Genomic DNA, 16,488 nt, shown 5'->3' on the forward strand with positions numbered 1-16,488 from the left:
TACCTCTGGGTGCCGGTCCAGATCCGACAGCGTGAGGCCGTGCTGCAGAATCAGCTGACGAGCCTGTGGGAGGACAAGCCCGGAGAGGGGACACAATGTCACCAGCAGAAGACCACAGTTTCTGTGCATGTTTCAGTAGAAACGACACAAATACACAGAAACCGTTCTTATAGATGTTGGGCAAGTCACTCTGAATAATTGTAACATTTAGATGTTAAAGATATGGAAAAAAAGAGAAGATTGCGTGTGGTAACTAAGCCACGATGTTGAAACACGTGCTGTTGCCACTGTGCATACATCATTACGCCACGAGGCATGTCGGCCTATAAGTAATACTATAAGTTCCACACCAACCTGGAAAGAGGTGGGCACACACACGATGTTGAGTTTCTCCTGACGCACTCTCTCACCTGGAATACACAGCATACACAAAGCAACCTTGAGCATGGCTAAGTGTTGCTGCTTCTGCTATTTTTTTTAAGCAATCCACTTGTAATGATAAATCAGAAGGAGAAAAGGATTTCCAATACAAACCCACCAAAAACCAACTTTAAAATCAAAAAGTAACCACTGAGCTTTAACCTTACTGTAGCCAAGTTAGTGTTTAAAGCCAAAGGTCAGTGTGGTGTCACTCACCTAATCTGTCCACAGCATAGACAATGGTGGATCCGCTGCCCACTCCAACCACCTGGTTGTTCTATTAAAGACAGAAAAGAACTCAAATTAGTGAGACATTTCACACCAGGCCCTGAAAGTGGCTGGGAGTAAAACACCTGGACTGAAGGGGAGATTAGTACTAGAGATGTTCTGTTGAAGTGTATTTACGTGTTCATTGGGTTTTCTTTCCCGAACCCCACAAACACATGACAATACAAGTCTTAAATTACAGCCTCAAAAATACAATGAAGTTCAACATAAAATACTTTAACAGTTTCAACAAAATATCACACGCCTTGATACCATTTTGTCCACTTCTTGTAGCTGATATTTCATGACCAAATCTGTCCATGTCATGTTACATTCAGGCTGCTTTAAGCGTAAGCTCATATATTTCTGTTTGTCCATCAGTTAGAACCACACTGACCGCTTTATTTGCAGCTAACACATGCTATGACATACGGTTAGTATATTTAGTCCTTAATGCTGAACAAAGTTAAGCCACTATCCCGGGCCAAGCATGCATAACAGTGAGCTAATTCCCTCTCAAACCGTTTAAGTTAGATAACGGCGATACGTTAGCAAGCTAGGCTACATTACTGCCTGCCTCTGTTTGTGTAGCTAGGAGCTAACTTAGCTAGCACGCAGCATCCGTAAATGCAGCGAAGACTAGACATAACCGAGCTAAACTAAAAGCTCACAGGCTGTGGACTCTTGTGGATATGTTAGCCAACAGTGACGCTAATGTACCTGGACATGGTTATCCACCGCAGCGTAGGCGGCCAGTTTCTTCGCTTCCTCTGCCATGTTAGCGACGGACTGACTGGACAGACGCACGTGCTTCTTGTTGCTGAGAGCCACCAGCCTCCAGGACGCCGAAGAGAGAAATCCAGCTGCGAGGTTCCTGAAGGAGACCCACCCCTTAAGTTTCATGACCCGGCCCACAAAGAGACGGACAGACCATAGTAACAGACAGGCAGACTTCCGCGCCTCTGCGGTCTGCGGTTATCTGCGCAGGTGCAACACAGCAGCAACCCCGAGTGGACACCTCTTATTTTAGCTACATCAATGTAATGGACCATACCATAGACTATGTATGTATGTATGTATATATATATATATACACAGTGACATATGTACAGTCTATGTACTGGACAGAGGCTGCACTCACAGAAGTTCACCTATAGAGGAAGTATTCAGGTCCTTTACTGCAGTAAAAGTACTAATACCACACTGTAAAAAGACTATATTACAAGTAAAAGTCTTGCATTAAAAATGTTAAGTTACAAAAAATAAGTAGGCTACACAGTTCAGAAAAATGATTATATTTTTTCTTTTGCTGATTATTTTCTCCATTAATTGGATAATTGATTGTTTGGTTTGTAAAAAATGCAAAAAACAATGAAAGAAAAAAACAATTACCCAGAGCCCAAAGTGACATCTTAACAATGTTTGTTCTGTCCAACTGACAATATGCGGTATATTTATTTTAAAGGATTTTAATAATTAAAAGTCTGAACCATGACATGATTTTGTATGAAAACTGACTTCAACTATTATTAAAATAGTTGCTCTTATAGTCAAACTTTTCATACATGCTTTACTGGAGTTGTTAAGTAACTAGTAGCTGAGGTTGACAGATAATTGTAGTGCAATAAAAAGTAAACTATTCGTCATCTTTGTGTGCTGATTGGGGCTTATATAAGGTTTTGCATAGGGTAACTTTTTTTTTTAAGTCAAATATTTCCCTCTGAAATGTAGTCGAGTATAAAGTGGCATGTGAAACAAAAATACATTACTAGAGTAAATGCACTGAGTTACATTCTACCTCTCCATGTTTTTTTCTGGGGATTGTTTCTGTGTATTATCTAAAAAATACCACACTGCATCGTGATGAAAATCTAAAGCTTGTCCTGAGGGTGACGCCAGAGGAAAAGCTCCGGGGTCAGTCAAACTGAAAAGGTTCATCCGTTTGGGAGCATGACTGAGCTCAGCAATGATCACAACATTCATATCAGATGCAACCGGCTCGTAAAATAAAAAATAAAAAATCATTTATTTTAGAATTAAATTGCGAACAGGGTGAATCGAGATTGCGATTTTATAACGATTAGTGTTGCAGGCCTAGCTCTTAGTGTTTCTTAGTATTAGTTCGAGGCCCAGTGCTAGTTCCTTTGGGGTTACACTTGCTTGAAACAAAGCGTTTTTTTTTTACATTAAGAGATGGTCTTGTTTATTTACTGCATAAAGTACTTTATGTATCCATTTGGCATGCAACATCTCCACCTTTTATGATACCTTATATTGGAACTGAGTTTTAGTCAAGGACGTCAAATCTCCTTTTGACTCCTCTAAAGGCCGTTAATATACACGTTAAACGTTCTGAACACCTGGACAGTTATTCAGAGAATGTTTTGTGGTCAATACACACGCACACAAACACATATTTACATCACTACTACTTTTTATTTGGCAAACAGCTTGAGATAGTCTCTCTTTTTCAGTGTACATTATATATACTATAGTAAACCAACACATTCTTCTTATAACCATGTTTTTTCTCATTTTTACATATTACAGCTTACAAATATAGCTGATCTTTTTGACAAAAATTACAGACTCTGGTTGACACCTAAATTAGTATGCTATATAAAAATCCACACATCTTACATTCATGATTAGAAAAAGGTAGGTTATATGAACTCAGCAAAAAGGAAAGAAAAAACACCACGGTACGCAATTTCAAACAAATTCAATTAGGAGGAAGGGAGTCAAGGTTTCACAAATGTCTATCACTCGGAGTCCTCTGAGAGAAGTTTGCTGCTATTCCAAAATCATCAGTACAGAGAAGATATCAAGGAACAACAATACTGTTACGTAAGAAGAAGAATGGTTAAAACTTTGTACTCAGCCCAAAGTTAGAAACTAATACCTTGCCATGGATTATAATGGATACTTGATCAAAACTAAACTTTGCATTGCAAACTGTACATATTACTTCCTACCTCACAATCTCTCTCACCAGTGCTGTTTTAAGATTTATTTAATCCAGAGATTATGCAAATGCCCCAGAGCTTCCCTTTCATGCCTTGCTATCTCGGCATGAGACATCTGTTGAAATTGGACATCTTTCTCACATCTGAGAGACAAAATTGAACATAAGTGCATGAGGGAGCTGCCATTTGGATATTGGAAAAGCAAGTAATGTAAATCGTAATAAAATCCAGCACTGACAAAGCCTTGTTGACAGGCATGCTTTTTCTTTTTTCTTCTTCTTCTTGATGTGTGCAATAATTGAATCAGCACAGAGCAGTTTTTATACCGTGAGGATGGACTGAAAAGTTTGTGTCTTAAAGATACAGCTGGCCTGTCTTTACACTGCCTTCGCGGTGAAACTCGAATCTCACCAGAGAAGTTGGTTTTTATACACAGTATTGCTGAATATTGAGTGTTGCATTCGGTTTATGGAGAAGTTACGGTTTTGACTTGCTACTTTTTTTAATAATCTTAGGATACAAGTCATTGGCATCCCATTGTATCAAAAACCCAGATGAGTCATGCTTCAAGCAAACCAGAGCTCGCTTAGAAATTTTCTTTTTTTTTTGTTCTTTTTGTTCTGTAGATAAGATAATCTTTCCAGACGTCTGGATTGTTACATGACAACATTTGCAAGCATTGGTCTAATCATAACATCTAAATATGAAACAAAACCAGATTATTCTAAAACTCGTCTTTGAATATTGGTTCACAAAAATAAAAATAAAAAAAGAGATGCATTTTGTTGATTCCAAAGCTCACAAATGCGTTCTTTCTCTTTATTTTTGTACCTTTACCTGCCTTTCATCTTCTCTAGCAATGCACCAGAACTGTGTTGGACTTTGACATGGAGCTGGAAGGGACGTTGATATGTTAACACTGCGCCAAAGCCAGATGTAAGACGACAAGAACCAGTGACTGTGGAATGTAAAGGAGCAAACGGACAATTACAAACCACTTTCCAGTGAGGGAGAAACATTTACAATTCTTATGTTGTACTTAAAAGATAAACTGTCATTGTGATAAATAAATATTTTATTTGAATTTAACCTAAAAGTCGGTTTCTTGTATTGCCATAGTATATTCTAATATATTCATAATTTGATAACAATTTTACTAGATGATTTGGTTTGTGCTGTCGTTCTAAATAATTCTCATATGTATGTAATAAATACCTGTGGAATGTTTTTTATTTGGCTGAGTAAATTAAACTCCATCATAAAAATAAGCTTCTCTAAAGAGCTGGCATTAAGCTAGACGGACAGACTAGTCTTTCACACACACACACACACACACACAAACAAACACACACCCCCTGCCACACACATACAAACACACACACACACGCACCCCTTGATGAACACTGACATTTGCTGGAATGACTCAGAAACTAAATATGCCCGGGCACAAGGGTCCTTCGTAGAAAAAGGGGGATCACAGCTAAAAGGTGCAGGAATGTAAAGGTTTTAACACTGCACAATGACAGAATTACAAAAAGTACAGGTTTACTTTGCAGTGGCATGAATGCAGTGCTCTTTGCTCTCACCAGCTAATTCAGCCACAGAAACAAGTATTTAAGTTCAACACAAAGTATGCAATATTTCCCCGAATAATAATACTATGTGAGTGCAAAGTGTAAAAAAAAAAAAGATGTTGTTCATACTTACATTGTGCCATTACACCTTTCTACGTACTCTATGATGTACACTGGCAGCATTCTTAATTACTAACACAGTATTAGAGAGTCCTTTTAGCTTAACACACAAATGAATACACTTCAGTAAGGATATTGTAATTATATTGGTATGGCGTGAGAGGAGAACGTGGAGGTATATATGGCACTGAACAAGCTGACGAGGTCAAACGGAGGTGACACAGGGAGTTCTGGACGCTCTTGTTCTTCGGTATAACTTTCCCTCAGAGAGATGCTCTCTGTCCCCGTTTGGAAATATCTCCAACAGCTCTCATCTTTCTCACGCGACTTCCCACATGTCCAGTGCTTCACCTGTAAGAATGTTCTCATCGGATACAAAAATCCAAACAGTCGGTTATTCTCCTTTTTGCTTCCGTACAGTGTTGCATTGAAAGAAATCTTGTTGTTTTTTAATCCTCATTTCTTGTCATTTTCTCAATTCCAGACCCCATCTTTGTTAGTGGATCCAGAACCTGTCTCCGTCTGCGGCTACATGTGTTGGGCATCCATTATGTCCAAGTATTTGGCCTCAATGATATGAGGAAGCACGTTGTTCCTAAACACAGAGCACACAGAATCCACGTAAGACGTTATTTGTTAGAGCGGCACTGAGAAAGAAAACCGGAGGAAACTAGCAAACCATCAGAATGTCAGATGTTATCAGACCAGATCTATCACTTCCTTCTCAGCAGTACCAGCAAACAAGAGTTGGAATCAACGATAAAGTGGTGGCTGATGGAAGTATGTGAGCGAGCACAATGGCACTAGAGATCTGGGTGGAAACATGCTGCATATCAATTACAAAATGATACACTTAAAGCTAAACTCTTCAAGTTGAGATGAAAGGATTTTTCTTTTTAATGCAGCAGAATTACAACTGCAGCTGTTGAGGCAGCACAAATGGCATTAGGCCAAACTTAGTCTTGCTTTGACAGACCTCCTTACTTCCGCAGGATGGGAGAAAAGTGTGCTCTGGTTAATTGGCATTTCTTTAAACCAATCGCAATCGTCTGGGGTGGCGCTACGCACCGGAGGGAGCCACGGTGCCTCGGGAAGGAACTTGTTTTGGTGGAACATGTGTATGTTCACAGGTTGTTTTAGTCAACAGAAAACTCATCTGAAAACTCAGATTGAACCGATAGTCTACCTAGCTGGGTTAGTGATGGTGATAGTGGGATAGTTTCCAGCAGCAACGGGGCAATCCCGGAAGTGGACCGTCATGGATCCAGACTAGGGTATACTGTACATGATGGCAGCACTAAAGCTGCTCTAATCACCTGTTGTATGTGGAAGAAAGGACTAAATGTATGTTAAAGGTGCTGCTTAGTGGCAGTAGCTCAGTCCGTAGGGACTTAGTGCAAGTACGGATTGTGGGCACTGCCAAGGTGTCGTTGAGCAAGGCAACAAAGCCCCAACTGCTAGGGGCCCCTTTAATGGGCGGGCCCCTATCTTGGAAATCTGTCCGTTAGTGCATTTATAAGGTCCTGTTTGTGCATATGTGTGTGCATTTTGGGCCTGTGTGTAATGTGTAACACCAACAGAGTGTTGAAATGTAGTTTCTCCCTGCACAATTAATAAAGTTGTTGTCTTGTAGTGACAGAATCCCCCAACTCTGCATTACCCCCTCAGCTCTTCAGAGCATGTGGACAAGCTGATTGTTTTGGTTAACTGGTTGGGTTCAATCTTTTAGTCCTTGTATGGTATTTGGGCCCGTTTCAAAGTATTGATTTTTTTTCTACCTGAAAATCAATGGCCTTACCTTATTTTCTGTGATAAACCTGTATAAACTAAGAAAAAAAGGACCCACAGCCATATTTGTTTAAGAATGGACACATTGAATGGTCTTCGTCCCCAGTGAGAACACCCCCCTCAACCCACCCCAGCCCCCAGTCAGCTGCTAACATAATACGGATGGTACCAGGGCCCACACGATTATCAGGGACTCATGTTCAGGATATAAGTCAGCCATTGAGCTGTTGATTCCTGACTCAATTCAGAAAATTATTCTGGACATTACCAATCTTGAGGGGAGACATGTTTTTGGTGAGCAGTGGAAAGAGATGGACATCATGGATCTGCATGCCTACTTTGGCATCCTCATCCTTGCTGGTGTCTACAGGTCCAGAGGGGGGTCAACTGAAAGTCACTTGGATGCTGAGACAAGGAGAGCAATTTTCAGAGCCATGATGTCTCTGAAGAGCTTCCATGTATTCTCAAGAATGATCAAATAGTGGATTGTGGGGATGAATTATTACCTTATGACAAAAAAAACAACATTTTAATTGTGTTCTAGTAGAGACTGATTGCATTCAACATATGTTGAATGCAATATAAACATATGTTATCTCATATGTTATTTTTGAAATCTAGATAATGGGGAATATTTGTTAATAGATTATGGAGTAAAATTTTATTTCAGAATTGTTTTTAAAACCCCATATAAGTCAGGGGTCGATTTGACCTGAGGGACACGACAGGGTGCCAAAAAGTGAAGACAATAACAGGGTTAGTTTTGATTAGCGTTGTTTCACAACACAGCTGTTTCTAGCCAGTGTACACTACCTGCCCAGCAGAACACAGCACACACACAGTCAGAGACTTGGCATGAGTGGGGATTGGTTAGGGTAAGAATAACAGGGTAGGCCAATTAAAGGCAGAATAAGGTGGGCCACGAGGTACGTCCTTTGACGTCGACACATCTAGCGAAACTGATCTAGCATCTCCCCAAAAAGGTTTGAATAACAAAAGAGTTATCCTTAGTGAGAAATAAAGACTACTATAAAGAGCAGTTGTCTAGTCTCGGGGTGGAGTTTGCAGGAGGCCATGTTATTTGAGTACTTTTGACACTCTTCACTGAACAACTATGTGACATTGCATCATTGAACACGCCATTCTGAACTGCCAGTTGGTGTGATGTCACCACTGGTTTAGGTGTGCATACTGGATTTGGACTTTAATAATGATATGTATAGTATAGTATAGTAAGGATGTGGAAGTGAACCCCAACCAGTGTGTTTCAGTAAACTTGGGTATGGTGCTCTGAAAGCTCATTTGGTTTAAAAAAAGTTTTTTCCAATTGAAAAACATCATTTTTTATTGAACATATTCCCTAGTTTGATGCACCAAAGAAAGTCAAGGAGTGCGGTAAATTATTCGGTGAATTTACAAATACCATATATAATGCACAACACCCATCTGCTGTGAGTGATGCAGCCACTGTTTTCACACATTTTGTTTTGTGCAGATAAACTGCGGCACAAAACATTTGTATCTCGACTACCAGATGTTTCCAAAAAGAAACACATTAGACACTAAGGAAATCAATTAAGAAATTAAATTAAGATGAATCAAGAAAACTAAAAATGTCAACTTATTTCCCCCAGAAGGTAGTGTTTAGAAAGATATGTGGTTTTGACAACAATATTTTCCAAGCATTCTGTGAGAAAAAAAAGGGGGGAATCTCATACAAATTGAACAGAAACGCTTTCAACTGATCTAGTCTCATAAAAGTATTCTCATTAGCACATAACAAGTCCTAAGAGATCCAAGTGCTAGAAACAAAAAAGGATCTTAGTCTTTAAAAAAAAGATCTCTCTTTGTAGGGATCCTTTCCATAATGTTGTCAGACACTTAGAATACTAATCTGAGCCTGTCAGCGGCACATACAGCTCTTTTAGTGGACGGAGATTGACAGTGTGTATTTTCTATTGTTGCCCGGTTTGTGGCTGCCGGTTGCAGCATTTTCACTCATTATTGCACCAAAGATTTCAGAAGATTTCAAAGATTTTTGAAATCTTCGCAAGTAGGGTCCAAGTTGAAAAATACCAAAAACACCCATATGTATGCATGTTTAATTAGACGATTCCTTAGTTTGCAAAAAATATTGTCTTAACGTAAGTAATCAACTGGGGAAGTTTCATGGTGATATCTGTTAGTCAAAACATTTTCCCCATTCACCTGTTGTGTCTCCCCTGCAAAGGGGCTGCAATGGGGAATTGTGGCATCACAGATTTCAGTATTTTTTAATACTTTCCACCAGTTGGATCTCTTAGGACTTTTTATACGTTGTAGGAGTTTTTGTATGAGACTAGATCTGTTGACAGAGTTTTTGTTGCAATATGTGTGGTGTCATGTTGCATAATGCCTGTACTAATAGAAACACATCAAGAGATTTACCCAGAGGCAGATTCAGGTCAGACACAGCACTCGTTATGTGTGGGCTGCTGAGAGGCATCCTGGTTTAAAACACTTGAGGAAAACTCATTTTCTGGGATGAAAATGGCCGCGCTCGTACCTTATTGGAATTAGCATGACCATGAACAGAGGGAAGATCATCTTCATGTACGGTATGGGGTACATGCCAAACGTGCAGAGGACCAGCAGCTGCATCATCTGCAGGAAGGTGAAGTAGTGGATCTTCCTCTGGGGCACTTTGCGGATGTAGTGGGTGGGCGGGTAAGACGTCTGCAGGAGGTGAGAGGATCAGGACAGATTAAAAAAACAATCTACCCCGAGGTTCTTCTCCGCGCTGTCCTCGGGTCTCCTGCTGTCTTAAAAGAAATGACTCAGGGAAGTGGACGGCCCACACAACTATAAGAAGTACACAGCAGCTTTTAGAAATTTTCATAAATAACATTTGGCTTTCAGTGGATGTTTTCTTATGAAGTGTATTTATATCACGCAGTCCCAGAACCCCCGGTTAGAAATTGTACCCTCAAAAACTGTTCGAAATTGCCCCCCCAATGTTGAACCAAAGTCACGCCCCTGGGTATAAACCTTAACCGCAATCAAAAATGATTACACACCTCTGTCAATGAAACTGTTTCACAATCTTGCTTACCACTTGCAATCATTTTGGAAACCTGACTTATGTGGAACGTCTGGACTCAAGACTCCGCTGTGGAGTCCTGCAAATGTGTCTCATGAAACAAAATTATGCGTAATCAAAATTTGATGTTAAGGTAGGGATTTTGATTTTGTCTTCTACTATTTGTTACTTTCATGTTGAATATTGTGATGTTGAGTGAAACTCTGCACGTACATTATTCTGCACAGTGAAGCTGAAACATCCAAGTGGAGTAACTATAAGCAAAATACATTTCCGAGGGGAGGGGTATATTCAATTTTTAATGTGAGCTAACAGTTACCTCTCACTGCCATTTGGAGGCGCCAGTGTGTGAAGTGTACAGCTAAGGGGAAAGGCTTCCAGTAGCAAGGTTAAATCGGACACACAGGGGATGAGACACAAGAAAATTTCCTTTTTGGAAAAAAACATTTTGGCAAAATATGGTTTTTATTTTTAAATGCAACTGACCATGTTAAGAGGTTCAGCAGTAAGTAAGACAGGTGAAAGAAAGCATCTGTGGCTGATACCACACAACAACAATAATGTTAATTTACTATCTGTAAAGTATACTGAGAAGATCAAACTACACACCAAAAAAAATCATATTTGCAAATATTATTTGACTCAGGTGTACCCCTCCAGCACCGGGCACCCAGTCAACTGTTTGATCTGCAGAGCCCTGCAATCAGCATATGGTCTCTCACACACACACACACACACACACACACACACACACACACACACACACACACACACACACACACACACACACTCTCTCACCTGCTCCTTGAGGAGTAGAGCCATGCGGTCGCACATCTGGTTTCCGTCGATGGAGGTGAGGGCGATGTAGAGGAAGAGGCCGTACAGGACTGGTTTGGGGATCCATTGCAGCGGGAGAGGCAGTAACAGCACCGACACACCGATGAAGATGTTGGCAGTCAGAGACGTCAGCCGGGTCTCTTTCACCTGGACAATACTGAGGACACACACACACAATAAAAGACACAGATGAACGGTTACTGGAAAGGACACAATTGTTTAATACAATGCAACAGGCAACATTTTTTTCAGGATTTTATTATCAACGTTCTTGCACCTTTTCCTCAATTTTCCAGACCAAATTACTCAGGAGTTTGAGGTCAATTTATCCAGTACATGTTTCTAATCTTGGACTGTTGTGAAGAAAGTAAATCTATACCCTGACTTTTGTACAAGCTATTTACACCGGCCTTGTTTCTTTTGTACCTAAGTTAATAAAGAGGGCACAGAGATTGTAACTGACTTTGATCACACGCAATGAAAAACCTTCCTGTGTATGTGTGTGCGTGTGTGTGCCTAAAATGGCCTCTGCACTCTGATAGGTGTAATGCTGTGGAAGTAGTGCAATCTAAGCTGACCAACCAGTAGTTTTATTATGGTGAAATGTAGAATAATGTTTTGTATGGTCTTATGTATTGCACACAGTGTAATTGAAACACCTCTTCGTCCACTTATCCTGTCCAAAGAAGGGTGAAGCCAGTGAAGGCAAAATATTTCATTAAATATGTCTGAGAAGTCGCAAGATAATAGTACATAGATGAAAGTATATTCTTCCTCTAACCATTCTTTTCTTTTTTTGACCTTTCTTTACCTCTTCAGGTCTTGAAAATTATTCAAATTAAACAATCTTAGAAGAAAAAATGTGTATTTGGTTCATTTCCGGTTATTGGGTACTTTATGACTCCTGCTTTATTTTGTTTATTTATTTATTTATTGTAGAGCACCTACACAAGGTTCTGCTCAAAGATGCCATACACGTTAGCTCAATTACTTTTAGTTAGTTATTTTTAGTTCGTTTAATGTTGACACATGGTAAAGGTTTGAAATCACTGCTGTTAATAACCACTTTCGCACATGTTCATAGACAAATCAGACATGGAAATTCGGAATATTAAGTTCCAGACGTGTGTGTGTGTGTGTGTGTGTATATATATATATATATATATCAATATCTTTAATTATTATAACTATTAGAGCTTCTGCTCTTATAGAAGATTGTGCCCTATGCCTTCTTTATCACAGTTCTAATCTGTGTGGCGTAAAGATGAACCTAATTCTCTCATCTCTTCAAAACCAACCTCCCCTCTTCCGCCTGGAGAGAAAATAGTTAGTTACATAGTAATCATGCAATCAGGAAAGAGCAGGATACAGTTAGCCTGCAACACAGAATTACCAGTCTCTGCATGCTCTGAGGACGACCTTTAATTAAGCGTCTGATTAGCAGCGGCGATGAGAGGGCGGGGAACTCACGTCTCATAGAGGTGGCCCCCCTCCACACGCTGCTCCACGAAAGCCAGCTGGCGCACATGGAGGGTGGAGTGAGGGAAGGCGGCGTGCATCCAGGGCAACCCCAGCACCGACATCAGTATGTTGATGAGCCCAGAAAGCATCAGGTCCCAGTGATACGCCGTGCCCTTCAGCAGCCTAAGGAGCAGCACGACGGACACAATTGGCATTAACAACAACATACGGCAGCACAACAACAGGATGAACCACAAACTCACCCAAACCCCACAGAGACCACTGCTGGAAACACACACTTCATACACTCACAGATAGACATGTAAAAAGAAAATTGGCGTACAGCATAGAGCTGTTAGTCAACCCACACGCTCAGTCACACAAACACAAAGGGGATCCTTCTTCTAAGGTTAGCTTTAACATCACATTGCCAGACCTTCCCCCACAGCGCCGTGAAAGAGGTTCTGGCGAGTCCACACAGCATTCTGGGATGGTAGAAAAACGTGCTCTGGTTTATTGGCATTTCTTTAAACCAATCAGAGTCGTCGCGGTGCTAAGAGCCGGACGGAGCCACGGTGTCTCAGCTAAATAAATGGGGAAGGAACTTGTTTTGGTGGGACATGTGTACATTCAAAATTAGTTTGGGTCATCAACAGAAAACTCAGATTGAACAACTCTAGCTAGCTGTGTGGATTTACCCTGCAGAGATCTGAGGAGCAGGGTACTGAATTAAATTGTTTCCTCTTAGTATCGAGTATTGAAACTCACATCACTCAATCTCAAATTTTAACACCTAAAGGGTAAATCTCGTCAGCGTCAGGGAGCCAATAAGCATACAGCATGCTTCTACCAAGATCATTAAAGCTGGGGACTGGCTGCTCGCCGTAGAGACACAGGAAAGACTTTGTTACGCACAGAGACAGGAGCTGAGAAATACTTGAAAAGATTGGTGCTGTAATGCATTATGTTATAATTTGTTTTTGTAAAAAAAAAAAATGTTATAGAAAGAAGTAGTAGTGTTCAAGAACCACTATAACCGCTGGTATCAAAGTCACTGTATTGGTATCAGTACCCAGCCCCACTCATATGCGTCACTTTTTCTTAAATAAAAAAAAAAAATCCATGTAGGTACATGACTCTCATGTTTCCATACGAAGCAAAACTTAAAGCAATATGTCAGTGATGATGACATAGTAAGAGTGTGACATTACAGTTATAACTTTGTGTACACACATTTTCTGCTGTGCATCTTCTGTCTCTGGAGCTATAGTGTATACAAACATTGTTGATCGTACTCATCACCAGCCATGTGTCCTGTACCTTAGAGCGTGACTTTGAAAGCAGCACACTGTAATCCCTCTGGATAGGGCTGACTAAATGGTTATGAAGCCAAAATGTATGAGTAATAAATGAATTAGAAAATAAAAAGGTCACTAAGTGCATGTTTATTTGCATAATGATGACAGATAGTTCAAATAAATAAATAATAACAGAAAACTAAGAACTGATGATAAAAGATCTGTGCTGGTGGAAAAAAAGTAGATGATTCGATAAACATCTTATTTCCAGACCAAAAAAAGAAGATGTCAAGCAAATGAAAGGATGCACTAGATAAAAGGATTAAAAAGAAAAGCAGGAACAGAAATAGCCACAACTTTTTTTCCAGCTTCTGTTCTATTGTTAGTGGCACATGGGAGATGTAGTGAAGGTTAAACACAGCAAACAGTTTTTTAAAAACCTGCTTTATAGACTTACACCACTCACAGCTAATACAAGGCTTTAGATTATGTACTATTTTATTTAGATATTTTTGTGTTGAGTAGAATTAATCACAATAGTACAAATTGTAAAACAATATGAAAATAGTTTTGAACCTATCCACTTTCTTGGAAATCCCACTTTTTCATGCTTTAGCAGCCGCTGTTTTGCCTTCCAGTGAATTATTCCTTGTTTGGACGAGAAATTTTGATCCAATTAGTTTCTGTCCAACAAATGTGGATGATAAGGGTTGAAAAGTCCATCATAGATTTTCACTGTCAGGCTGGCTGATCCCTGTTAGCACTAAAATGGTCTGTCCAATGCAAATGTAGGAGAACAGGGTAAACAAGACATGGTGTTTTGGCTCTGAGGCTTCTTTAGAGCTCCCTGACTCAGATGTCAAGTTTCTGGCTCAGTTAATCTTCCCTCCCTAACATACATGCACTTATCCGGTTTCAGCATATTTCAAAGTTCCTTGGTGGCTTTTTGAAGGGTTTAAGCCAGTTAAAGGGTAACTACAGTTTTATGAACCTGGACCCTATTCCCCCTATTCTCCTATTTGTTTCTAAGTGACTGATGGGAACAACAGTCTTTGACATCGGTCCAGTATTAAGCGAGATCACTGCAGTCGACAGCGGCAAAACAAGATACAATGGGAGTTAATAGGACGATTGTCCAGCTTGTATTTACCTTCACAAAAGTGGTTGTTTTGCCACTGACAGGCTCTGATTAATATTTTGCGTGTCTGACAACATTATGGAAAGGATTTTAAGGAGGTTGACCTTTCTGTTAAAAAATAAGATCCTATTTTTAAACTTAAAAATTGCATTCATCATTTTAGCATTGTAACATACAGTTCATTCAAAGTCTTGGTGAAAATGGGAGACACAAAGTCTACTGATTTACATGTGAAACTAAGTTGGCTCTATACACACTTAAAAGTATTGTTTTTTTAAATGGAGTCTGGTGGGTTTAGCGCTAAGGACCACAGAGCTGTGTCTGGTTAAACAGAAAGGTCTTAAAGAGGTTTTAAAAGGCCTATCTCTGTAGGATCCTTTCTATAATGATGTCACACACTTAGAGTAATCATCTGAGCCTGTCAGTGCCAAAATAAAGCACTTTCAGTGGACTAAATCGAGATGCACATTTGCCCCATAGGGTAACATTGCAGCACAGTATGCAGCTGCTGGTTATAGCAGTCACCCTTAATACTCTACCAATTTCAAAGATTGTTGTTCCTGTCGCTCACTTACACACAGAAATATAGGAAAATAGGGTTTCAAAAAAACGGTAGTTACCCTTCAATATACAATAATTAGTATCCCAAGATCCACCCTTACTAATAGTACCCCTTTCAACAGTATTCTAAGTGTATACAGTCCTATATAAACATGAAAATGAATCACGCTCGCTTTGTGTGCTTCTGTGTATGAACTCATCTTTGCCTGTACCTGTTCTCCGGTGCGTTGGTCAGTGAGACAACAATGTTCTGGTCGATGAAGATGAGGAGGGCCAGGAGGAATCCCAGGCCCATGGCGCTGACCACGTTCATGGCCGACAGACGCTCGAACGGAGCCACGTTGAAGACGGGCCGGTCGTGAACTTTAAAGACGGGAACTGTTCACACAGAAGAAGAGAAAAAGTTACTACACTAGAGCTGAAATAGTTAGTCAATAAATCAATTACTCAATTGACCAAAAAAATCCAAGTAATCCTTAAATATTAGCTATCAGGACATCCCAAACTCTTCAGATTCCATCTTCACAGACGTCCTCAAATGTCTCTTAAACTGCAGTAATAAATCATGTTTTAACACCAAAGATCGTTTTCTAAGAGTGGCTAGATTCTTTTTCTAAATACTGTGAAGGTATAAAAGAACAAAATCTGTTTTGTGTTTCTGGTAAAATCTGAAAAAGACTTGCACCAGTAACACAACAGCCGATTGCCTGCAACGTAACCTGCAGCGTGTTTTTAGTCGTAATACAGCAAATTCTATTTGGACTAGCAAAAGGAACAACTACAACACCACGGAATCAAAAAGGAGGGAGCATTTCAATGAGCATTAGAGGTAGTGTTGCATGGATACAGGAAAACTAAGACCTGTTCAAAACTATTAAGACCTAGAAGACAATACATCAGCAAATTTAGGACTTTATAAGGCCTACAATTTTGAGACCCCGCTGAACCCCTGTAAATATCGTGTCCCACCACATGCAGT

At 39.9% G+C, this 16,488-nt stretch overlaps 2 protein-coding genes across 6 annotated transcripts in view; both read right to left on the reverse strand.

Moving 5' to 3' along the window:
• The window catches only part of rpia (ribose 5-phosphate isomerase A (ribose 5-phosphate epimerase)), a 6,258-nt gene extending 4,591 nt beyond the window's left edge, over positions 1-1,667 (reverse strand). Inside the window, exons 1-4 of the mRNA XM_034859300.1 lie at positions 1,408-1,667; positions 637-697; positions 355-410; positions 4-63 (exon numbers count right to left, since the gene is read on the reverse strand). Coding sequence (XP_034715191.1) covers positions 4-63; positions 355-410; positions 637-697; positions 1,408-1,590 — 360 coding nt within the window. The 5' untranslated portion in view covers positions 1,591-1,667. The remainder of the gene's footprint in view (positions 1-3; positions 64-354; positions 411-636; positions 698-1,407) is intronic.
• Positions 1,668-4,076: 2,409 nt separating this feature from the next.
• The window catches only part of slc4a11 (solute carrier family 4 member 11), a 113,629-nt gene continuing 101,217 nt past the window's right edge, over positions 4,077-16,488 (reverse strand). For all 5 annotated transcript variants that reach the window (XM_034859295.1, XM_034859299.1, XM_034859297.1 and 2 more), the window contains 5 exons: positions 15,722-15,887; positions 12,522-12,695; positions 11,013-11,208; positions 9,681-9,850; positions 4,077-5,942 (listed from right to left, as the gene is read on the reverse strand). In XM_034859295.1, coding sequence (XP_034715186.1) covers positions 5,876-5,942; positions 9,681-9,850; positions 11,013-11,208; positions 12,522-12,695; positions 15,722-15,887 — 773 coding nt within the window. In that variant the 3' untranslated portion in view covers positions 4,077-5,875. The remainder of the gene's footprint in view (positions 5,943-9,680; positions 9,851-11,012; positions 11,209-12,521; positions 12,696-15,721; positions 15,888-16,488) is intronic.

This window comes from Etheostoma cragini, chromosome 20 (genome assembly GCF_013103735.1).
Source record: "Etheostoma cragini isolate CJK2018 chromosome 20, CSU_Ecrag_1.0, whole genome shotgun sequence".
Taxonomy (NCBI): domain Eukaryota; kingdom Metazoa; phylum Chordata; class Actinopteri; order Perciformes; family Percidae; genus Etheostoma; species Etheostoma cragini.